Source organism: Triturus cristatus, chromosome 9 (assembly GCF_964204655.1).
Source record: "Triturus cristatus chromosome 9, aTriCri1.1, whole genome shotgun sequence".
In the NCBI taxonomy this organism is placed as follows: domain Eukaryota; kingdom Metazoa; phylum Chordata; class Amphibia; order Caudata; family Salamandridae; genus Triturus; species Triturus cristatus.
This window is the reverse complement of record NC_140592.1, coordinates 1,038,250,932-1,038,277,236: the sequence shown is the minus strand read 5'-3', so window position 1 is coordinate 1,038,277,236 and position 26,305 is coordinate 1,038,250,932. Positions and strand designations below refer to the sequence as shown.

At 46.8% G+C, this 26,305-nt stretch overlaps 1 protein-coding gene across 4 annotated transcripts in view; it reads left to right on the top strand.

The window, feature by feature from the left end:
• Positions 1–26,305, top strand: part of FERMT2 (FERM domain containing kindlin 2) — a 601,536-nt gene that overhangs the window by 528,436 nt on the left and 46,795 nt on the right. For all 4 annotated transcript variants that reach the window (XM_085626843.1, XM_085626841.1, XM_085626844.1 and 1 more), the window contains one exon: positions 6,830–6,954. In XM_085626843.1, coding sequence (XP_085482969.1) covers positions 6,830–6,954 — 125 coding nt within the window. The remainder of the gene's footprint in view (positions 1–6,829; positions 6,955–26,305) is intronic.

The window sequence follows — 26,305 nt, the reverse complement described above, 5'->3', positions numbered from 1 at the left end:
GGGCCCACCCCACAGCTCCAGCCCTTCAGGCACAGGGTGCAGAAGGTGTCCAGCCGGCCCTCCCCGGGCTCATCCGGCAACGATCTGTGGTGCGGGGTGAGATCGGGACCGCGGGGCCCCGGTTAGCGCTAGCTGGTCCGGTGACTGCGGAGCTTCCAGGGGGCCGGCAAAGGCCAGAATGGCGCCGGGTTTCAGTGCAGAGGACAGAAGCACCCAGAACTCGGGCATCCGGGCGGGCTGAGACTCCGGGAAAGCGACAGCGCGGTCAGCGCGTCTTCGCACACGTCGCGCCTCGAGAATCGGCGAGGATGGGCATCAGGATAGTAGTCCGAGGCCACGGGCCGACGGAGCCGGGCGCTCAAGCGTCTGCTCCGGTCGCCATCTTGGCTCCTCCCTCCCATTTTTAATTATTAATGTATTGGAGAAATTCTGTATTAAAAGGCAATGTGAAATGTAGTCATGCTGACAAATGTAAATTACGATTAGTATACACTTTAAAACAATACGTCAAACCACATAATTGTCTGAAATGCAAGGATTGTTGCTGGTTCTGTTGTCCCATCGTATGTAATAACCAACTACTCTGCCATAGTAAAGAAAATAACTCACGAGTATGTTGTAGCTTTGAGGCACATCTTAGAACTATCTGACATGTCCCCTCTCTCATTCAGGTCATCCAGAGTACTTATCTGCTTCGTTCCACACCAATAACATCCTTATGCAGACCCCTTCATTCAGTCTTAGTAACTTGTCTATTGTAATGCTACACTGTTACAGGAGTGGGCTTCTTGAACCACCTCATCCAGAAGTATCTGACTGCAGTCAGCAGAAGACCACTCCTATTGTGACACTTTAGTCCTGACAAATGGACTTTTCTTATAGATACTTTAACTACAGATTACTCACCCTTTGAATTCCTCCAGGTGTCGCACTGGATCTGGAAACTGTTCACCTGTCAGTGCAGTGTGTGGATAGATGGGCCATTGGACTCTGTGGCGACCTTGCTCACGTTCCAGTAGTGACTGTGGAGCTGTATAGCAACCCTGAGCGCTGCCAGTTAGCTATTTCCCATGCCACAACATGGATCTGGAGCATTGGAGTTTTATAAACCATCACAATTATTTTACTGACAGTGTGCTAGGGATGTCACCCTCACAGTGCAGGCCTGGCCATGCTTAAAGAAAGCAGTGTCTCCTCTTCAATTAAGATTCAAAGTCATGGAGCATATGCTCCCTAATTCAACTGAGGACCATCAAAGAGCAGGAGCCGAAACTTTACGGCGCGAACTAGAAGAAGCAGGCCCAGTTGCGTTCCATATTACGTGCTGGTCCCTATTGAGGTACCTGTCATCTGGTAATTTGAAGTTCAAGGACAAGTCTCAGTGCAAACTTGGGTCCAGGAAAGTAGCCCCCCCATGCTCCTGTCCCACCCTTCCATCCCACTTCCTGGCAACACAGTCCCTTCCCTTCAGTGAAGGCTTGCTCAGTCTGCACTCAAAGGCCCAACTCTCGGTTTCATGATTCCCACCCAATTTTGCAGTTTGATCTGTTGTACCCTGAGTTTTCTGTGCCATGTATGACTCCACATTAGGTAGAGACCAAGGGGGCAAAAGTGTAACTTTTTCAGATTTCTTGGGTCCCAATGGAACACGTTCAGTCAAACTTCTACAAGTGGCTTTTTCGCCAGCACCGGCTGACTCCAATTAAGCCCTCCAGCTTCGGGTTGTTCCTACACTCCGGGCCAAATGGCAAGTTGGCCCTGGTCAGGCCCACCCAGCCTTAGACTTCGGTGTTTGATCTAGTGCAGAGTTTAGCCAGATCTCTGCCAGTGTCTCATTAGGAGATGACTAGGACACAGCCGGTGGTTTTCAGCAGCTCCTCTGCCTCAGTGCTAATACCTTCAGTGATTCAGAAGACTTGTTTGGTTCTGATTGAATATACAGGAAATTCATGATTGACCCACATTGTAGGGGTTTTGAGAAAATGGCTATTGGTTTTCCCCTTCACTGTGCTGATGTTGGACTTTATCTGGACCCCCATAATGCATATGCTCTTGATATATCGCCGGAAATGGAATTCAATAACCCATTTGGGCCCCCACCAGGGAAAAACGCCTCTTTATTGTCATGGTAAGCACAGCAGTGAAGGTTTTTGAATTACAACTGCCTACTGTAAAAACTAAGGATAATCTAACTCAAAACTTGCAACCTGCCCTTCAATTTCAGAGTCTTTACTGTCTTGTCAGTGAAGCCCTGACAGGCAGTCCGGCTTCAGCGTGGCGTAAGTACTGCTCTGCACTGCTGGTAAGTTGTCCATAGCTAGGCACCACAGTCTGTCTCCGCGTTACTCAGATTGTTGACTGAACACTCTTAACTGGGATTACTTGTACTTTGAAAAGCAAAGTAAATCCATATGCTTTTCCAAGTGCCCTCCAATAGAGAATCTAAACACATTAAAGCACTTGGCAATATTGTACTCTGCCATCTTAGCCTTACTCTTTGAATGTGGTTTGCCTACATGGCAAATACACCTATAGATACACCTATCCCCAGTGGTACCTGGTGAGCAGAATCGTGCGTGGCTCCCAGATGAGTTTTGAAATAGTATTGCCCAGATAGTCCTGAACGGGCACGATGCAGCAAAGTGCATCTTGTGGGCTGACCTAAACACCACAGACCTAGTAGGCCATTCTGTGGGCAATATTGTGGTTATTCTTCTGCAAACTTGTATGTGCAACAGAGGCTTTACTGGGGACATAAGACATCCTTCACTTAGATCTCCTCTGATGGATCCAGGCGATTGAAGGACTAGGTAGATTCAGCTTTAGAATAATTCAAAGATAGCCGTATTGCAGCTCTCCATGGGCATGCTAGCTCCAACCTGCACCTTGGTCTTCTAGCCTCCCAAATCCTTCTAGTGCCTGATAAATTTGTCTGTGTAGGCTGACAGTTGGAACCTCCACCTTCTATGGGCTGTTACAGGGGGTGCCTGAAGGACAACATCCGCGTATCAGATGAGGTGGCCCAGAACCTTCAGTGGTGGATGTTGAACACCAACTTGACATACATCAGGCCCTACTTTGTTTTCCCAACCAGCAGTTACAGAGGTAAGGGATTCATTGACTGTGGAGGCCATCTGGAAAAAGTGGGCATCAGAGGCCTCTGGTCTCCATTGGAGCAGAGGCATTACATCAGTCTTCATTCTTCTGGCAGGATCTCAAGGCCTTTCTGCCTTTCATCAAGGGCAGCTCAGTGCAAGTTCTGACAGACATAAATGTTGGCGATAGTTGCATCTCAGAGGATCTCATGGACTGTCAATCATCGGGCAGAATCCCTTATGCCAGGGCGGATGAGCTCAGCATACACCATCTAGCCAACCACAAGAGGCGCCCTTAGTTGATTGCCTTTTGGCTGCTGCAAAATGCGCACTTTTGAGTGTTTTGTGCTTGAGTTTCCACCTCATGGCTCCCTGAGAGGTGCTTTTCTAGCTCATAGGGATTCTGATCTCCTCTACTGCTTCCCAACTCTGCTACTTCTTTCCCAGGTTATGAAGGTCCGGAGAGGTTATGCTCGTATCATCCTGATAGCCTAAAACTGGGCTTAGAGTGTTGTACTGCGAGCTGCTGAGCATTTGCCTTCTGCTCGGTCTACCTCTATTGTAGGACTTGCTATTACAGCAACCGGACAGGGTTCTTCTACATGGTACAGCTCATAGACTGGCCCTCCTACCACCCTACTCAGTCAGTTTCCAAAGAGCCACCTAGTTTATATTATTGTTTCAGGGCAGTAAAATACTATCTAGTCCTCTGGCTAGTTTTAAGTAATTTAGCTTGTAAATTTATACAAAAAAGACAGCCGGCAAGGCAATATCACCATTTATGCATGCCCTTTATTTTTTATAAGTAACAAGGGAAGGGCTTTCAAACTCATTTCATCCTGTAAGGGCTGGTATGGTCCTGCTAGGTTTTCATCGGATATGTTTTTGAGTGCTATACGTGTACTCCCAAGTATCTAATTGTCTGCTCACTTATTCAGGACTGAAGCTAACACAAAATATTATACATTGACCACATTGGGAAGGTGTAGGATTTTCCCCTGTTTAACCTCCAACCAGAGATATTCCCAAAAGGATTTAATTCATTAGTCATAAGGGTAAGCCCCTGATCCACCCCCCCCCCCCCATCTTGAATATACAACAGCCAAGTCAAGTCGTTAGAGTACAATGGTGTAGCACACTGTGAATTATAACGGCGTACATGTCCCCCAAGCATCTCACTATTTGTGTCAAAAGTTCCATGATCAACTCGAAGATGAAAGGGGATACTGGACACACCTGATGCATGCCTCTGCCTATCCAGTATTGGGCTTAGATTAAAGAGCATGTCTTCACTCCATTTTTTACTTTCAATTTCTAGCTCCCATCAAGAAGGAGCAGCTGCATAGACTGGACCTCAGCCATATGCAGTACCTCATTAAAACATCCACTATCTACCCAAGAGTGTGAATGATGAGGTCTTTGTGGGCTTCTCCAGTGGTGACCAAATGCACCATTTCACTTTGGGCAATCTTTTCTATCAAGATTTGCTACACCTAGGCCAAGAAAGACCCTCCGTTTTGCGTTGTTGCCCACAGCTGTACTTCCACATCTCACTAGATGTTTCCCGGTAGATGACTGCTGATTTCCTTGGTTGACAAGCTCTTTTCAGTCCATCACAGAGGGTATTGCTTTTTTGCCTCTTTCATTAGGTGAGAAATATGTAGGAAGATGTATCTATCAGAAAATAGTTACTGACCTTCAGTAATAAAATTTCTTGTTCATACATTAACTGTTTCTGTTTTCTCACGGTCATCCCTCTTCCGTATGAGTTTGTGCCGTGATTATTAAGATCTCAAGGTATGTAAACACTCATATGATTTATTTGTTGCTGTTGGTGCTCTTTTTGTTGCTGTTGGTGCTCTTTTGGTGCCTCTCTGGATGCATTTTTGGGGTGCTGAAAAAGAACCAGGAACGGACATCAGTGCACTGGTTAGTGCCCTGTGAAGTCAGATGCCATCACATCTGTAGTGGATGGAGTTGTGGTTGAGGCAACGTGGCGCCACCAGGCAAAGCTGGAGAGCTATTGTTGGGGAAAATGTTTGTGGATGGTCCGGCACCTGGAGTGTAGTATTAGGAATATGTGGGAAGATAACATTCACCAGAAATATTACCAATTAGTACATTTTCATTAACTGTAAGATGATATGGAAGGTGTACATTTGCAATGCTGTCTTGGGGTTTGCCTTCAACTGAACCATCGGGACACAGATTTAGTAGATGCTTAGACTTATTATTTTCTACTCTGACTAGCGTCTTCGAATATGTGGGGAACTTGAAACATCCACAAAAATAGTCTGCAAGGTATACTACACTGTTCTAACTTGAAATAGTTTGGAGCAAAGTATATAAAAAAAAAATATTGTAAAACAGGTTTGGAATGTTGGGATCTTGCATCTCTGCACAATGTTGGTGGCTGTTGTCGTAGTGGTACGGCTGATACAAATAAATAGTCAACCTAGGCTGCAAAACCAGTCGGTTTTGGCACATAAATACAACCCACGCTTGCTTTTTAAGCTAGCACTGCTCTGTGGCCAGTACAAGCCTGTGGTGCTGTCGTGGGTGCTGACCCACAAAAGCATATTTCCCCATTCAAGACAGTTGAAACAGCTGTTTCTTTAACTGATCTGGAATTGTGGCCTAGTAGGACACCAGTTACCAAAACCCAGTAGCCACTCAAACAGGGCACAGTCGAAGCACTCTAAAACTTGTAATGGTTTAAGTTGCTGGGGCTCTTGCTCGTTTCATTTTTGGGTGAAGAGATGTCACCATTTATAATGAACACTCATCAGCTTGGGGTTCAACACACTTCATTGTCCAGTCGTAAAGAGACCAATGATCTAGAGGGCCAGATTTACTGTCCACCTCTTTTCCTGGCTCCCCTGGTCCCTCAACTGGAGTTTTGTTGATGAACAATGTGTTCCAAAGTCTATAAAGGTCACTCGAGCACAGCCTTGAAGAATGTTTAATGTCACAGCCCCTCAAAGTTGTAACTCCTAGTTTTTGATGTACATCATAATTTTAAGTTTTTTCCCTTACTTTCTAAGTAAGTATTATTCTTCTTTGATGACAGTTTGAGTGTCATTCAGTATGTGAGCTTCTAACCCCTTCTGCCGCCTAGTGTAAGCCATTACCACTGGATAGTCAATTGCTCAAACAAACTAACTTTGTTATACATTTGTCGTGCAATAGAAGTGGTGATCTTCATACATGAATGGTTAATGACCGTATCTGCATCTTGTGCACAAGACACTCTGCAGTAAACATTTATTGCCCCAGGGTTTCTAGACTATTAAAGTCATAAAGAAAACATAAAAAAAGACAATAGCCTTTGGATAACAAAATTAAAGTAGAAATGCTAACCCAAAATCTCCAGTTATTTGTGATGTTTAGCTATATCCAAATGTATGCCTAAGCTAAGTGAGAACCAATGAAAAATGAATATAATGTAGTATTTAGCAAGGAGGCAGATGAATGGCAGTAATTCAAGCATGTGAATCTATGCAAGATACCAATGTTGGAGAACTTGAGTAACTGCTAATGCAACTTTTTTGTGCATTAGCACAAATAAAAACATTTTGGGATATGTTTAGTGTAATCTGAGTGTGGCTTTAAATTATTTCAATGGTAGAAAGTACTTTTGTTTTAACACAGCAACTATTTAAAATTATGAAGCATGCTTTGTCCTCATTTAAACTTTAGTCTTTCTAAAAGCCAGTATCACTTTTCTTGTTCAGATCACAGCTAGAATCTTGGAAGCCCATCAGAATGTTGCCCAGATGAGCTTAATAGAAGCCAAGATGAGATTTATTCAGGCATGGCAATCTCTTCCAGAATTTGGTATCACTCACTTTATGGCAAGGTAAGTGTTTGTATGAAGTATGTGAGTGAGTTGGGCACTGAACTGATTCAATTGTTTAAAGTAGACTGTGGCCTGGGCCAGTGCTCCATTCTCCAATCTGACAGTGTAGGTCTTTGTTTTCTAAAGTGCAGTAATAAAGAAGGAACAGCATAAAAACAAGGAAAATGCCCATTTGCTACTCTAATTTGTTTTACCTATTTGTGAGAGGCAGGCTTTTGGCAGTGATGCTACTTTTAAATTATCATGTTAAGCTACGTGTGCCTACTCTATCAATAGGCTGATAATCTGATGTTTGTTGTGATGCTCAGTTTTTTTGGAGTTCAAGACGGTTTATTTGGGTAGATTTCCTAACCCATCCATTGGTCCCATATTTGAGTCTTGCTCCTATGCTACACATATGGTAGTTAAAAGGGATAACTGTACAGTCATGAAGCAGATATCCTCGTCACAAGAATACAAAAGTCCATCCTCCTCCAGAGTTTGAATGAATCACCTTTTACCCTCCTCCACCGAAACGCAGGCAACACAAGAAGAGGCACAAAAATACCAGCTCATGGTTAGGAACCAGAAGGATGCGTCTCTACCTCCTCCCAGATTATACAGATCTTGGAGGGCAGGACTTGGCTCTAGTCTCCCCAATGCAAGCAGACTCTAAGCTCTCTGGAGTCTTTGCGTACAGAGGGTGGGAGGGTAGGATTGGGGGGTATTGGTGGTCCTGTGACTTCTGGAACCTGTCTGGCTTGGATTGTCATTGGCTTAACTATCTCAGGAATGGTGGGCTCCATGGTGGACATGGCAGCCTCATCAAATGTGTAGCAGTAGTTGCATAAACAGTTACCCAACCCCCTGGATCACTCCTCGGGCCAAAGTGAAGTCTGATTCTGGGATTCTCTGTACATAAAATTGAAGCACTGGGGTGACTCTGGTTTCTTCTCCTCAGCTTCTGGTACAGCTACCACTAACCCAATGCATTACCAGCAAATTCCAGCGTAGATCCGGACATTGGGTGGCTATCTCCAAGCCCAATCTTGATCTGCGTACACATTATGCAACTTTGATTCCGAATATAGCAGCCATCAAAAACAGTGATCTGCTGTTCTTGGTGGATTGTCAGGATGGATATTTTAACATGTATATCCTCTAGGTACTGTTAACATATAGGTTGGTGGGGTGTGGGAGGCTTGTTCGTTGTATAGGGTTTGTAATTTTAGTGATTGCCGCATCCTGCTGTTCAATCCTGCTGTTCTTGTGTACTACTGTCCTCCTTACTTTCTTTTTCATGAAAAGCTAATAAGCTATGTTGATAAAACTGCTGTAATTGAATGTTTTGGGCCTGTTACGACCAAGTTCAGTCTCTTATGATCTACCTTGACAGACCTGCAGTTGTTTTTATCCTGGAAACTCGTCCAAATCTTAGCCATACTCTTGTATTGTGATTAAGTAGGGCACCCATAGGTTTTTGATTTAGCAGATTTACCAAAGTTGTTACTATCCTGCTAAGGAAATTGGTAAATCTCAAACTTCAGTCTGTGTGTATATATAGGTCCAGATGACCTACAACTACTGGCGCATGATAGAATCCAGGGTAACCCCCTTATGCTCCTTAACTTCTACATGCCCAAAGTAAATTCTCCAGAGGTTTTGAAGACACCAGACAGTCAATATCTTGTTGGGTGGAGTCTTTAAACTTGCACAAAACCCCATATTTGATGAATCATGCACTTTGACTACACCTCCTAAAGCTGGGAAAGTGCTATTCTTGATAAGGAAAATGTTCAATGTGGTCTACACTTGACATTTACACTATGACCAGGAAAAAGCGTCATTCACCTATTTGCATGATTCCTTCTCACATAGACTATTGGTAAATATCCAAGTGGACTATTGCGTGGGTATCTGACTCTTCTAGTCTCAGTTTACCGACCCAGATTGGGTCATTGGCCATTTCCGTTGGAGGCCTCTCCAGATATCTTTCAGAGCTGAAATGAACAGCTATTATAAAGTACAGAGATAAGTGTAGGTTAAGTATCTAAATATGCAACGGTGTAGGTGGCTTTCAAGGTCAGTGGAAAATCCATAAAACATAAGCTATGGCTCTTGTATCCTTAAGGATGCAATTGTGCCAGATTGACTCTTTACTACTCTGAACAAGTGCAGTATTTACTGTGATCAACAAATCCCTTTTGTCCTCTGGCAAGGTTGCTGATATTGAGTTGGTTTATGTACATCTGCACGGAAATAGAGAGAGGATGAAATACCTAGTGAAACACTAGATTCGGTCTTGAGGCAGTTTAGTCAACAAAATTCTACATCAGCAATCCAAATAAATGATGGTAGCCTGGCTAATCGTAATGAAGCAATTTTGAAAGAATATGTTCAGTTTCATGCTAGTTTGTATATCTATTGATCACACAAGGATCCAGTACAAATAAATGAATAGAGGGAATAGCTGTGGCTTGTGCAAGTGAGTACAGATGGCCGCATAATGGAATATTTAATTGTAACAGAGTTTAAAGTTGTTGCCATGAGTTTCGAGATGTACTGGCCCCACAACTTCTAGGGGTCTGTTCTGAGACACTGAAGTTTAGGCAACTTCCAGCTTCTACTGGGGAGGCAGTCATTACTGCACTACTAAATCTGGAAAAAAGAGTAGTTACGCTCCTCTACCATCCTTTATCTCTCTTGGTGCAAGATAAGTGTTAGCTAGGATTATTGCAAACAGTATTATACTTTAGTTGGATAAATCAGTCCTAGTGGACTAGAGCAGATTTTTTCCTAGTATGCCTGTGGTACATAATTTGCTCACCATTTTTATGGTTATTCACCAGATTAGGCCTGTGCTGGAGGTACTCATCCTTTTCAGATGCTGAGACAATCCTTTTGACACATTAAAATGGCCTTTCCTGGTGGCAGTATTACATAGATTTGGAGAAATCTGAACAAACTAATATGGCTGCCGTGTGCTCCACTGAAAAGAAACTTTGAGATCAATCTGTGTTTGAAGGATTAATTTCTTTGTCAGAGGCGCAAGGCAGAGATGTCTATTGTCACTGTTACAGTTTCCCTATTGCATTAGAAGTTCTGGCCTGATGGTTAAGGGAATGTTGCAGCACAGGGGTGTCTGCTTCCTTACTGGGAAGGTAATCATATCATTACATGATGGCAAAATTGTTTTGTTCGTTACAACTCCAGAGTGAAACCTGCCTCTGGTTATTCAAGACATGAATACAGTTGCTAAATATTCTGCTGTAAAAATTGATTGGAGTAAATAGGAAGCATATCCACTGATCACTCTACAAATGAGATTTGCCAAAGAGTACCTGGTGTATAGGCTCTTGGTAAATACATCAGGAGCGGCAGGTAGTTATTGCTGATAACTATGGACCACCACTGGAGAAGCCTACGCTATAGTTGGATTGCGCTCCACTCAGGTTAGTCAGCAGAGTTGCTTTGATTAAAACTGAGGGTTTGCTGATGTTTTTATATGTTCGAAGCATATGAGCTGTAGATCATATGCTTTAGCATAGTTCGCCATCTGGTGTTGGGTCCGGATGTTTGCACTTTGTTTTTGTTCGAAGAAGTCTTGTAGTAACAAGGTAGGTGACTCCTCCTGTCGGTGATAGTGCACATGGGCATCGACTCCATTCTTAGATTGTTTTTTTCGCCATCGGGTTCAGATGTGTATTGCTGCGCTCAGGTTCGGTACCATTTTCGGACCCCTTCGACGTGCAATCCAATATCCTCGACGGTATTGTTATTGACCGCGGTTCCCCATTCGATGCGCATCATCTCACTTCGCAAAACATTTGATCGGAAATCTTGAGGCAGGCCGTCGGGCCTACCCATGCCGACCGCGCCAGCAGTCGATGGGACGGACTTCATTCAAGCTATGTCCCGGGTGTCGTGCTAAATTTCCACGCATCAACTTGCATGAAGTTTGCAACCTCTGCTTGTCCCCGGAACGCGACAAGAAGGACTGTGACGCGTGTCAGTTTTGATCAAAAAAGACACTTCGTGATCGTCGGCGCCAGGAAATGCAACATCAGAGCAACTCTATTCCGGACATCTTTGGAGAAGATTCCGGTATCCAGAACCCAGCTCAAGAGCCAGAGGAAGAAGAGCAGATCTCCATGTCTGAGGCAGACTCTGACATGGAAGAAGAGGAAGACATCATTGCGGGTCAGCGTACCGTGAGTACAGATCCCCCTATGCCCATTCCACATAAGATAAAGGTTCCGATCCCTTCTTCGCCCTCGGGCTCAGGTCGGCACCGACAAAGCTTTTCCAATGCCCCGCCCTCTGGCCCGGCTCCGAAACAGAATGAGAAGTCTTCTGGCTCGGGCTCGAGCCAGCCGAACCGACACCTTTGGCAACATAGCATAAGACCAAGCATCTAATGGTCAACATACCTTCGGGACCGAAGATTCCACCTTCGAAGCCAAAAGGCTCGGAGCCGAAACCCTCCCAGGCCAAAGGCTCGGAGCCGAAACCCTCCCAGGCCAAAGGCTCGGAGCCGAAACCCTCCCAGGCCAAAGGCTCGGAGCCGAAACCCTCCCAGGCCAAAGGCTCGGAGCCGAAACCCTCCCAGGCCAAAGGCTCGGAGCCGAAACCCTCCCAGGCCAAAGGCTCGGAGCCGAAACCCTCCCAGGCCAAATATTCTTCCAAGAGCACATGCAAGGTCACCGGAAAATTTCACTCTCGTAAAGCAAGATGTTCTATCTCTGTTAGAAAAACATGCTATAGAGCCTGTCCCATTAATATATCAAGGGACCAGGATATATTCCCTGTATTTCTCAATTCCCAAAAAGGTCAGCTCTCTCAGGCCTATACTGGACCTCCGACAGCTGAATCTGTACATACAGTCTGACCACTTCCACATGGTTACACTCGAACAGGTGCTCCCACTACTTCAGCAAGGCGACTTTCTATCCACTCTAGACTTGAAGGATGCCTATTTCCATATTCCCATTCACCCTGCTCACAGAAATATATCCGGTTTGTGGTGGGCAGACAAAATTACCAGTTCAAAATCCTCCCATTCGGAGTAACTACAGCACCCAGAGTTTTCACCAAGTGCCTGGCAGTAGTCCCAGCTCGTCTAAGACGGCATGTTCATGTCTTCCCTTAGCTAGACGACTGGCTGATAAAAGCCAGATCACAACAAAGCTGCCTACATCACACTCAAAGGACAGTCCAACTGCTTCACGTCTTGGGGTTCACTGTAAACCTCACCAAGTCTCACCTCCAACCATCCAACACACAAGTGTATCTAGGAGCCACAATAGACACTCGCAAAGCTCTAGCGTACCCCAACCCAGTCAGGATTCGCAACATGCAAGCTCTAATATCACAGTTTCAGCCTCAACACTCATTACCAGCCCGAGTGTTCATGTAATTGATCGGAATGATGGCTTCTTGCATTTTAATCGTTCCCTATGCAAGACTTCAAATGCTTCCCCTACAGGAATGCTTAGAATGGCAGTGGAACCAGGCTCCAGGTCAGTTATCATATCTCGTGTTGATAGATTGCTGTACTCATCGCTCTCTGCAGTGGTGGAACATACAAAACCTTTCCAAGGGATGGCCATTTCTCGATCCGGTTCCACAGATAGTGGTAACAGCAGATGCATCCCTCACTGGGAAAACATAACATCCAGGGCATGTGGACTCTGCAACAAAGACAACTCCACATAAACTGTCTCGAACTGCTAGCAAATGTTTTAGCATTGAAAGCTTTTCAACTTCATCTACTAGGCAAAGCTGTCCTGATTCGCACAGAAAACATGACAGCAATGTACTACATACAAAAGCAAGAGGGGATGCACTCTCTCCACCTCACAGCTAACACAGAGCATCTGGAGATGGGCCATGCCTCAAAAAATATATCTTCTTGCAGAACATCTTCCAAGAGTAGACAACCAAGTTGCAGATCTGCTCCGTCATCAGCGACAGTAGATACGCAAATGGGAACTTAACCCTCAAGTTCTCCTCCCATTCTTCCAAACGTGGGGCTTCCCAGACATAGATCTGTTCGCGACTCACCTGAACGCAAAATGCCCAAACTTCGCGTCCAGGCATCCACACCCATTGTCCAAATGCAATGTACTATGGATGAATTGGCCAGGGATATTTGCTTACGCTTTTCCACCTCTCCCACTCATTCCATCAGTGGTTCAGAATCTCAAACAGCACTCCCTGGCGCTTATCCTAGTTGCTCCCACATGGGCCTGACCACCCTGGTTCACAATTTTGTTGGAGCTATCTGCAGTTCCCCACCAAAAACTACACCTCTCCCCCAAGTTTCTTACTCTGAACCATGGAGAGATAAGACATCCAGATCCCAATCAGCTCAACCTTGAGATTTGGCACCTGAAATCCTAGTGTTTGGCTACCTTAATCTTCCGCCAGACTATTAATGTTATCAAAGAGGCTAGACGCCCTACCACGAGAGCATGCTACGCAGCAAAGTGGAAGAGGTTTGTTGTTTACTGTAAAACAATCCTATCGATCCACTAGATGCTTCACTCCAAGACATCATTTGTCATCTATTACACCTACAACATTCTAATTTGGCATCCACACCCATACGCTTACATCTCGCTGCAATAGCTGCATATCTGCAAAATAGACCGCACTTGTCTCTTTAGAGTTTCCTGCTATTAAAGCTTTTATGGAAGGACTTAAGACTCATTCCTCCCAGACTTTCACCTTCTCCAGTGTAGAATCTCAACATAGTCCTTACAAGACTCATAGGTCCACTCTTTGAGCCATTGCACAAATGTGAAATACAATTTCTCTCATGGAAGGTAGCTTTCCTCATAGCCATCACTTCTCTAAGAAGAGTCGGTGAGCTTCAGGCACTAACCATAGAGGAACCATGTTTGCAAATGCATCAAAGCAAAGTGGTTCTTAGGACTAACCCCAAATTCTTACCTAAAGTCATCTCTACCTTTCATATCAACCAATCTGTTGAGTTGCCTGTGTTCTGCCCTCAACCAGATTCAGTGGCAGAACGTGCCCTTCACACATTAGATGTTAAGAGAGTATTACTATACTACATAGAAAGAAAAAAACCTTTTAGGAAAACCAAACCACTCTTTGTTGCTTTTGCTCCACCGCATAAAGGCAATCCTATATCAAAATCAGGCATTGCAAGGTGGATATTTAAGTGCATTCAAATATGCTACATCAAAGCTAAACGCACATTAACAGTTCCCCCTAGAGCGCACTCTACACGCAAACTAGGGGCTTCTATAGCATTCTTAGGAAACACACCCATAGATGACATCTGCAAAGCTGCAACATGGTCTACACCACACACATTCACAGAACATTATTGTGTGGATGTGTTAGCAAAACAACAAGCTAGTGTGGGCCAGGCAGTTTTACGAACACTATTTCAAACCACTGCAATAGCTACGGGTTAGCCACCACTTCAGAAATAACTGCTTTATATAGTCTATGCTAAAGCATATGATCTACAGCTCATATGCCTCGAACGGAAAATGCTACTTACCCAGTATGCATCTGTTCTTGGCATATAGAGCTGTAGTCCTATGCACCCACTTGCCTCCCCAGGTACCTTTACCTGTTGCAGTGATCTCTTATTTGGATACAATTTACATGGACACCTACCTTTACTACTTTACTAACTCCATCATGACCCTGTATTGCAAAACAGCCTAAGGATGAAGTCGATGCCCATGCGCACTATCAACGAAAGGAGTCGCCGCCTACCTCGTAACTACAAGACTTCTTCAAACAAAAACAAAGTGCAAACATCCGGACCCAACACCAGATGGCGATCTATGTTAAAGCATATGACTCTACAGTTCTATATGCCAAGAACAGATGCATACTGGGTAAGTGACATTTTCCCTATGTATCATGGGGTATTCATGGATAGTTTTAAATATTAGGATAATTCTCCACAAATAATTACAAAGTGTGTGCAGTTAATATGTCCATTGGTTTAGAAAAGAAAAAAAAAAGCTACCATCTACATAGCCTATCAAGGCTGCGTTTTATAGTGATTTTACTCCTGTAAAAAGTGAAAAACCATTGCAGAACTACATTGCAGCGCCCTGCTCTCGGACTGCTGCTAAATGAGTCTAAAATTAATCTTGCTTGGCATTACATTAAATTAATGCAACCAAAAGGTCACTTGTGCTATTACGAAGCCTACATTCTTCCAAACCCCTTCTGGCTTGTGAGTTGTACCTACAAACGCAGTGGTTTTCTTTTTCTTTTAACCAACTTCCATCTATTTTCTCTCACAAAACTTCAATTTGTTCAGCTTCACGTTTGTCACATGACCTTTATGTGGCAGGCAAAAAAGGCCATTTTTGACCACCATCAGGTCTCTATAGTCTGCCTTCCAAACTCACATTCCACCACTGAATAGGTTTTGTGTGCAAATGTCAAGAACGATAGTAAATGATTGTGAGGAAATCCGATTGAGCTACTTGGTAGCACCCTTAGGCACAAGACAAGCAAAAGTGTGTGTGTATGTGTATATATGTAAATATGTGTGTGTGTGTGTGTGTGTGTGTGTGTGTATATATATATATGTGTGTGTGTATGTGTGTATGTGTTTATGTATGTGTATATATGTTTATATGTGTGTATGTATATATGTGTGTATATATATATGTGTGTGTGTGTGTATGTGTGTATGTATATGTATGTGTATGTATGTGTATATATGTTCGAGGCATATGAGCTGCAGATTACACACTTGTGCATAGATCGCCATCTGATGTTGGGCCCGGATGTTTGCAATTGTTTTTCCTCTTGGAAAGTCTTTGGAAGTCATGAGGTCGGTGACTCCTCCTCTGGATGGTATTGCGCATGGGCTTCGGCTCCATCCTCAGATTGTTTTTTTCTGCCATCGGGCTTGGATGTGATCTTCGCGCACCGGTTCCGAACAGGTTTCCAGTTCAATCGACACACAATCCTCCCCCCAATTCGCGATATTGTTTCGATCGCTATCTCCACACTCGACGTGGCTCTCATCGATCAAGACCTTCGATTCCAGTCGTCGACGCCGGCCTTCGGTCCTACCCAAGCTCTGGTCCTGGCTCATGGAAAGGACTCCCTTCAAGAAGTGCCCTCGATGTGGGTCTAAATTCCCCCACACCGATCTCCACGAAGTATGTAATCTCTGCCTCTCCCCTGAACACGAGGCTCGAGACTGTCCGGCGTCCAAGTCCTTCCGGACCAAGAAAACTATTCGAGACCGAAGAGCAAGAAGGACCATGACGCACTAGTCGACGGCGATTCCAGAGGACATCTTCGGAGAGGGTGTCGACGCTCCAGAAGAACACCACACCGATGAGGGCCTAGTCAGCGCCTCCAAAGCTGACTATTCAGATGTGGAGGACATCACTCCGGCACAGAGGGTCGTGAGTACCAAGTTCCCCCCCCCCCCCCCCCCCTCCCCCACACCCTCGCCAGCACCGAAAAAGGCTTCGGTCACTCCTTCGCCTCCGGGCCTAGGTAAGACCAAAGACACTGCTTCCCACACCGCACCTTCGGGACCGGTAAAGAAGCTGATTAAGCCTTCTGGCGGCTCGGGCTCGAGCCAGCCCACCGTCTGTGCCGACAAACGTTCCTCCTCACCAACACCGAAAAAGAAAATGGCCTCCTCTTCGCCACCGAGCCCCATACCGAAACACTCTGTGCCGAAACCCAGTTCCACCTCCTCGGTACCGACTCCATCCCCGGAACAGACAAAAGCACACAAGGCCACCGGCACCGAGATCTCGAAGCCAAGCTCCACCTCCAAAGAGGAAGGACTCTGCTTCCTCACCTTTCAAAATGCCTTCCCCACCTCTTCCACCCCCTCCACCTTCTCCCCCTCCACCTTCTCCTTCTCCACCCCCACCTTCTCCTTCTCCACCCCCACCTTCTCCTTCTCCACCCCCTCCTCATCATTCCCCAACACCCCCTCTGGATGATGATGATGATCGTGACGACACATATGATGATATGGGGGACGTGCCCCATGATTTACCTACAGGGGACCCCCACTCACACAGGCTCCCCAGGCCCATGGGACGACTGTAACATCCCCGACATCCCTAACGTCCCACAAGATCTCTATCCTTCAAGACCATCCCCACCAGAAGACTCATTGGGGTTCAACCATTTACTCCAAAGGGCTGCACACTATCACGGGGTAGATCTCCATACCGACCCCTTGGAAGAGGATTTCCTCCTCGATACTTTCGACACCACGCGTAGGGCCACCTCCATACTGCCCATGCTCAAAGGAGTTGTAAAACATGCGCCAGAGGTCTTTAAAGACCCAGTCAGAGCCAGGGTCATTAAAACGCGCATTGAAAAAAAATACAAAGCCGCCCCTATAGATCCCTCCTACATCAGAGGGCCAACTCCCAGGCGCCAGGCGAAGCACCACCACCTGACAGAGTCAAAACTCTTGGACGCACCCGGCAAGCGCACTGCATCACAAGCTGCCAACATATGGCATATTGCCAATACACAAGCGTTACTGGCTAGATATGACCGGGCCCTTTATGACTAGCTGTAAAGCCATAATGCAACACCTTCCTGACAAATACAAAAACAGGACAAACGAGTTAATTTAGGAGGGCAAAACCATCACTAATACCTCCATCCGTTGTGCCTTAGGTGCAGCAGACACCGCCTCCAGGGCCAACAATACTAGCGTCCTCCTCCGTTGCCATGCCTGGCTCAGGATGTCAGGATTTAAACCAGAAGTGCAAGCTTCCATCCTGAGCCATCCCTTTGACCAGGAACATCTGTTCGGCCCAAAAGTGGATGAGGCCCTAGAAAAAATGAAAAAAGACACCGACACGGCAAAATCTATGGTAGCCTTACAATCACACCCTCCCAGGCGTTTTTCACAGTTCCTCCTTTCGGAGCATATCCAAAGGCTACTCCTCTGATACTGCTTCCACGTCATACAAAGCTCCTACCCAATCCACCTTTACAAGGGGTTACCAAAGAGGTGGCTACAGGGGCAACAATAATAAAGGCAGAGGCAAAACAAACACCGCCTGCTCTGCCTCCACACCTACCCAATGACTTCCCTCCATTCCCCCCCAGACCATCCCACTCTGGTCGGGGGCAGACTCCAAAATTTCCTTCATGTCTGGTCTACCATCACCTCAGACAAAAGGGTAACACAAATAATTCGGTCAGGCTACTGCCTAGAGCTAATGTCTACCCCCCAAACATTCCACCCAGACAACGCCCAATGTCACAGGAACATCTAGCCTTACTAAAGCAGGAGGTAATCTCCCTCCTACAAAAAGGGGCGATCGAACACGTTCCTACCAACCAACGAAATCTGGGGGTTTACTCCCTATATTTTCTCATACAAAAAAGGGACGAGACTCTACGGCCCATCCTAGACCTCTGGCCCCTAAACACATACATACTCAGACCATTTTCACATGGTAACACTTCAGCAGGTACTTCCCCTGCTCTCCCAAAACTACTTCCTGACCACTTTAGACCTAAAAGACGCTTACTTCCACATTCCTGTACACCATGCTGACAGGAAGTTCCTCAGATTCGTAGTGGACAACCAACACTACCAATTCAAAGTACTCCCATTCGGAGTCACAACAGCACCACGGGTATTCACCAAGTGCCTAGCAGTTGTGGCAGCACACCTCAGGAGACAACACATTCATGTCTTCCCATACCTAGACGACTGGCTAATAAAAGCCAGCTCATACAACCAGTGTGTACAACACACGCATTCCACTATCCAGCTACTTCACCAACTGGGCTTCACAGTAAACCACACAAAGTCCCATCTGCAACCGTCCCACGTAAAACAATACCTCGGTGCCACCATAGACACCTCAAAAGCGCTAGCCTACCCCAGTCCGGCCAGGATCACAAGCATTCAGGCTCTACGCGCAAAATTTACAGTACAACACTCCCTTCCAGCTCAAGTGTTTATGCAACTAATCGCGATGATGGCCTCTTGCATATTCATAGTACCTCACGCAAGACTCCAGATGCGTCCTCTCCAAGAGTGCTTAGCGCGCCAATGGAACCAGGCCCAAGATCAATTAACAGATCTGGTGTTCGTAGACGGTCGTACCCATCGCTCTCTGAAGTGGTGGACCACCAAAAACCTTTCCAAAGGGCGACCGTTCCTGGACCCGGTTCCTCATATAATACTGACAACGGACGCATCGCTCTCCGGCTGGGGAGCTCACCTGTTACATCACACCATGCAGGGAAGGTGGACACCTCAACAAAAGTTACTCCACATCAACCATCTGGAGTTACTAGCGATATTCTTAGCCCTGAAATCCTTCCAAACAGATTTCAGGCAAGGCAGTCCTAGTCCGCACAGACATGACAGCCATGTACTACATACAAAAACAAGGCGGCACACTCTCCACAGCTCTCTCAGCTAGCACAGAGTATATGGAGATGGGCCATACCCCAGAAAATCTTTCTCCTGGCCCAACATGTCCCAGGAGTCAAACACTATGGGCGATCTACTCAGCAGACAGACCCAACAGATCCACGAGTGGAAACTACATCCACAAGTTCTTCACCCGTACTTTCAACTGTATGGGCATCCACAGATAGACCTCTTCGCCACCCACAAACGCCAAATGCCCAAGCTTCGCTGCCAGATATCCACACCCATTGTCCAAAGGCAATGCAATATGGATGAACAGGTCAGGCAAATTTGCGTACGCTTTTCCGCCTCTCCCACTCATTCCGTTAGTGGTGCGCAAACTACAGCAACACTCCCTAACTCTCATACTAGTAGCTCCAACTTGGGCCAGACAACCGTGGTACACCACACTGCTGGAATTATCTGTAGTACCACGCCAAAAGTTACACCTCTCTCCACACCTCTTAAACCAGAACCATGGAGAGATCAGACACCTGGACCCAGCTCAGCTCAATCTAGCGATCTGGCTCTTGAAATCCTAGAATTCGGTTACCTCAATCTTCCCCCTGACTGTATGAACGTCATCAAAGAAGCTAGGCGACCCACCACTAGAGCGTGCTACGCCGCCAAGTGGAAACGTTTTGTTGTCTACTGTCACAACAATACCATCAATCCCCTAGATGTGTCCATTCAACACATCATAGGATATTTACTACACCTGCAAAGATGCAATCTAGCCTATACGTCTATTAGACTGCACCTCACAGCCATAGCAGCTTATCTGCAAAACAGGCAACATCTATTACTTTTTAGAGTACCTTCCATTAAAGCCTTCATGGAAGGCCTTAAAAGGATCATTTCACCCAGACTGCCACCCTCACCCGTGTGGAACCTTAACATCGTTCTCATCAGACGAATGGGGCCTCCCTTCGAACCTCTGCACAAATGTGAACTCCAATTCCTAACATGGAAAACCGCTTTTCTTGTAGCCATCACTTCCCTCAGAAGGGTCAGTGAGATGCAAGCACTTACCATTCAAGAACCTTTTCTGCAAATGCACCATAACAAGGTTATTCTCCGTACCAACCCAAAATTCCTCCCTAAAGTCATTTCTCCCTTTCACATAAACCAAGCGGTAGAACTACCAGTTTTCTCCTCGCAACCACAAACCGTTGCAGAAAGAGCTCTTCACACACTAGATGTCAAAAGAGCCTTACTCTACTACATACACCGAACACAACCTTTCCGCAAGACCAAACAGCTGTTTGTCTCTTTCTCTCCACCCCACAAGGGCAACCCCATCTCCAAGTCGGGAATAGCTAGGTGGATTGTCAAATGCATTCAGATTTGCTACCACAAAGCAAAACGAACGCTATCCGTTCCCCCTAAAGCCCACTCTACACGCAAAATAGGGGCTTCAATGGCATTTTTAGGGAACATCCCATTAGATGATATCTGCAGAGCAGCTACATGGTCAACACCGCACACTTTCACTAAACACTATTGTGTAGATGTGCAAACTAAGCAACAAGCTAGTGTGGGCCAGGCTGTACTCAAAACATTATTTCAAACCACTGCAACAGAAACGGGTGGTCGCCGCTAAGGGTGGGTACTGCTATATAATCTATGCACAAGTGTGTAATCTGCAGCTCATATGCCTCGAACGGAATATGCTACTTACCAGTATGCATCTGTTCTTGGCATGTAGAGCTGCAGATCTACACACGCCTCCCCGGCTACCTGTATCTGTTCAAGTTTATCTTATTTAGATACAACACACATGGGCATCTTTCCTGTTATTACTACGCTCCATCTTTCCCTGTTGGCGAAAAACATTCTGAGGATAGAGCCGAAGCCCATGCGCAATACCATCCAAAGGAGGAGTCACCGACCTCGTGACTTCCAAAGACTTTCCAAGAGGAAAGACAACTGCAAACATCCGGGCCCAACACCAGATGGCGATCTATGCACAAGTGTGTAGATCTGCAACTCTACATGCCAAGAACAGATGCATACTGGTAAGTAGCATATTCCATATGTGTATATGTGTGTGTGTGTGTGTGTGTGTGTGTGTGTATACATATATGTATATGTATGTATATGTGTGGATTGTTATTTGCACGGAGTAAAACGAACTAGCAGCACCCACAGTTGATGGGACTGCAAAAACCAGAATGCAATCGCCTATTCGGGCATGGTATCGGGTCACTGGGGCGGGACTTTTTCAATAAATTGCAGGTGTTACATCAAAGAGCTGCTGTCTTTTGTTTGTGCGAGGCTTGTGATCAAGAATGTAAATTTGAAACGCGTTAAGCCGCAAAGATCTCTTTGACCGCAGCAGAGTGCAGAGGTGCTTGCTGACCTCACTGGCAGAGGGGACTGTTTCCGTGTGGGCGTCTTCGATCTGGGCAAATTCTGGAGTTTGATATATATATATGTTCGAGGCATGTGGGCTGCTGAATTCATATCTGTGCATAGATTGCCGCCTAGTGTTGGGTCCGGATGATTGCACATTGTTGTCCTGGAAGAGTCTTCGAAGTATCACGAGATAGGTGGCTCCTCCCCTGGACTACAGTGCGCATGGGCATCCTCTCCATCCTTAGATTGTTTTTTTCCGCCATTGGGTTCGGATGTGCTATCTTAGCTCAACTTAGGAATATTCAGTTTTAGGCCAAAAGGCCTTTAGTTTTCGTCGGTACAGTTACCGTTTGGTGTAGACTACTAACTTTAGTGCTCCGCACCTTCTTCCAACTTTCGGATCGGTTTGGTCCGAACATCGAAGTTCGATCGACGATGGAATCGAGGACTCCATTCAAGAGGTGTCCGTTATGCCACGCGAAGTACCCTCATATCGACGTCCACCCAGTCTGCAATAAATGTCTCTCGCCGGATCACGACGAATCGAAATGCATGGCCTGTGCCCGATTCCGATCTAAGAAGACTCTGCGGAATCGACGGGCAGCGAGGCTGGAGGCGCAGCAAGCAGCGCCTGCTCCCACCAACATATTCAGCACCGAGGACGAGGACGCCGAGAGCGTGGAAGAAGTAGTCTCTAGCCCCGCTTCAGAACATGATTCCCGATCGGACGACGACGATGTGATCTTTCAACGTGACAAAACCGTCGATGAGGTAGGAGACTTCGACGAGGCCTACGGGGCCGAAGAAGACAGCTCTCCTGAGGAGCTAGGCCAATCCGTCGAAACGGAGGCCGAAACAGTACGTCGTCATCAGGCTCCGGTCGAGGGATCGCCTTCGGGCCTTACCCGAGATCAAACACATGGTTCTTCGGCCCGGCCTCGAACACTTTGCAAGAGCCAATATTACCGAAGACGGCCGGGTTCTGAAACCCAAAACCATCCATCGCTCCAGTCCCTTCGAAAACGAAAGTGAAACTGGTGGTGGTCGGATCGAAGGCGTCGAAACCATCCACTACTCCGACGCCGAAAAAAGTCGTCGGCTCCGACCGCGTACAAAGACTTCGGTGCCGAGCTCACCGCAGCGGATGTGGTTGCCACCCTGAAAAGGCAAGCCCTCGGGCACCGCAAGGCACCAAGACCTTCGGCGCCGACATCGAAGGCCATAACCTCCGCAGTTAAAATGGCCGCCCCAGCTACGTCAACATCTAGCGCAACGGCGCCGACTAAGTCCTCGACTACGTCAAGTGTCGATACCTCCCTTCAGACCGGTGACCCCCTTCCTGCAAAAAAGTCGGGGCTGACCTCAACGCCTACTACTACGGTGCCCATCAAACCACCAACTGCGTTCACTGTGCAGCAGGTCTCCGCATCTTTGCAACGCATCCGTGACCGGGCAACCCTCCACTCTATCTCGGGTCCCGACACGACCAAACCCTGTAAAGAGCACTCGGAGCCAACCAATATTACGTTTGGGTTGCCACCGGCCTCAGCACCGAAACTATTCGAAATTCGGACACGTGTCCTCCACACACAGTCCACCACCTCTGGCCTTACAGAGCAAGACTCTTCGGGGCCACAATTTATCGACGCCGACACTGGCAGGTTAATGCTCCACAAGCGCAAAATAACGCCAGTTAGGGAAGAGGAGCCCTACAAAATTCCTCTTAAACGCAAACTGCCAGCGGGGCCGGAACCAGTGCTCCAGGAACACTTCCAACCCTTCCATCCAGATCCGCAGTCCTTTTCTCCTACCCCTTCCGAATCGGACGCAATACAGGACTATGGCGGGGAGGATACCATCTACCCTGGGGACGTAGATCCTGATGAGCACCTACAAGACATGGGATGACCCCACAGACCAAGGTGTCGCGCCACATACCCAAGATGCGCAGCTCTATAACGTAAAAACGTCTCCCACAGAGGACACAGCTGCCTTTAATGCCCTCATCGAACGGGCTGCTGCTCATCATGGGGTGGAACTCCATTCTGATGCCATTGAGGAAGACTTCTTGCTTGACAGTTTCGCATCTTCAGAAAGAACTGTCAAAACTCTGCCCATGTTAAAAGGGGTTCTCAAACCTGCCAAAGACATTTTCAAGGACACCACAAGAGCACGGGTGTTAAATCCCAGGATTGAAAAAAAGTACAAGCCTGCACCCGGTGACCCTAAATACATTAGGGGTCAGTTGCCATTAGACTCCATGGTGGTTGCCAATGCTCGCAAGAGAGCCCACTCACAAACGACTGGTGATGCTCCTCTCCCAGACAAGGAGTCAAAAGTACTAGAAACATCGGGCAAACGAATTGCAGCGCAAGCAGCTAACATCCTGCGCATTGCCAATACACAGGCACTCCTGGCACGTTATGACAGGTCACATTACGACACACGAGAGTCACTGCTCCAACATCTACCAGATGAGTATAAAGAGTTAGCGGAGCTACTCATCAGAGAAGGACAACTCCTCACTAATGCATCCATAAAATGCGCACTTGACGCAGCTGACACAGCAGCTAGGGCAATAAACACAAGCGTCATGCTACGACACCATGCCTGGTTACGAATCTCAGGCTTCAAACCCGAGATCCAAAACAATATCCTGAACTTACCAGTTAACACAGATACTTATTTGGCCCAGACGTTGACACTACCCTAGAAAAAATAAAGCACGACACTGACACTGCGAAATCAATGGGGGGTCTGCAGACGCAGCAATTTCGTAGTGGCTCCTTTCGTCGCACCGGAAATAGGGGAGCAACAAGGGGTCAGGGGTCACAACAGCAGTATGCTAAAAGTGGCACACAAAGCACCTATGACAAACAACAGGGGTGGATATCGTGGATCCAGCACCAAAGGCAGGGGACGCGGCTATGGCAACACCAGGTCCTCTCAAAAAAACAAACAGTGACTCCCTCTCCTTACCCCCCGACCACATAACACCTGTCGGGGGACGACTCCAGCTGTTCCTGTCCGCGTGGAAGAACATCACCACAGACAGGTGGGTCAGGGACATCATCCAGCACGGGTACTGTCTAGAACTAACTTCCACTCCACCCAACATACCACCAAAGCACCGTCCTATGTCAGCCGAGCACTTGGCTTTATTCCAGCAAGAAGTGCTAGCTATGCTCGCAAAAGGGGCAATAGAAGTAGTGCCCATCGACCAGCAGGGAACAGGAGTGTACTCTCTGTACTTCTTAATCCCAAAAAAGGACGGCTCGCTCAGACCTATTCTAGACCTGCTACCCCTAAACCTATATATTCTGTCAGAGCATTTCCATATGCTCACCCTCCAGCAGGTTCTCCCACTACTCAGTCAGGGGGATTTCCTAGCCACGCTAGACCTGAAGGATGCATACTTCCACATACCCATACACCCTTCACACAGGAAATACCTCAGGTTCACTATTCAAGGGAATCACTATCAGTTCAAAGTTCTCCCCTTCGGAGTAACAACAGCACCCAGGGTCTTTACCAAGTGCCATCTGCGAAGACAAAACATTCACGTCTTCCCTTATCTGGACGACTGGCTAGTTCAGGCCAAGTCAGCACAACAATGTGCCGCCCACATGTCCCACACCATTCACCTTCTTCACAATCTGGGATTCTCACTAAATTACTCAAAATCACATCTCCAACCTGCCCACGTGCAACAATACTTAGGCGCCACAATCAACACTCTGGCTGCCACAGCTCAGCCTACTTTAGTGAGAATCAACAGCATGCAACTGCTGATCTCAAAATTCAAACCTCAACACTCCCTTCCTGCGCGAGTGTTCATGCAGTTGATAGGCATGATGGCCTCCTGCATTTTCATAGTCCCGCACGCGAGACTACATATGCGCCCGCTTCAGGAGTGCTTGGCACGTCAATGGAATCAGGCTCACGGGCAACTAAAAGACCTAGTGTTGGTGAGCGGTCGGGCATACAACTCTCTGCATTGGTGGAATACACAAAACCTTTGCAAGGGCCGACCGTTCCAAGAGCCTGTTCCACAAATCATACTGACAGCAGACGCGTCTCTCCAGGGATGGGGAGCGCATGTGCTCAATTACACAGTGCAGGGACTATGGACGACACAACAAAAGAAGATGCACATCAACCTTCTGGAACTGATGGCAATCTTCCTAGCCATGAAGGCATTCAAAGTACACTTGTGCAACAAGGTTGTGTTGATCCGGACGGACAACATGACTGCCATGTACTACATACAAAAGCAGGGAGGAACACACACTCCACAGTTGTCTCATCTGGCTCAGAGCATGTAGAAGTGGGCCATTCAGAGGAACATGTTCCTCATGGCGGAACACCTCCCGGGCAAGGACAACCAGATGGCGGATCTGCTCAGCAGACACAGCCACCAGATGCACGAGTGGGAGCTACACCCATCAGTTCTCCAACCGTACTTCCAACAATGGGGTCATCCAGAAATAGACCTCTTCGCAACAAAAGAAAACACAAAATGCCAAAGCTTTGCCGCCAGGTTCCCACACCCACAGTCGCAGGGCAATGCGATATGGA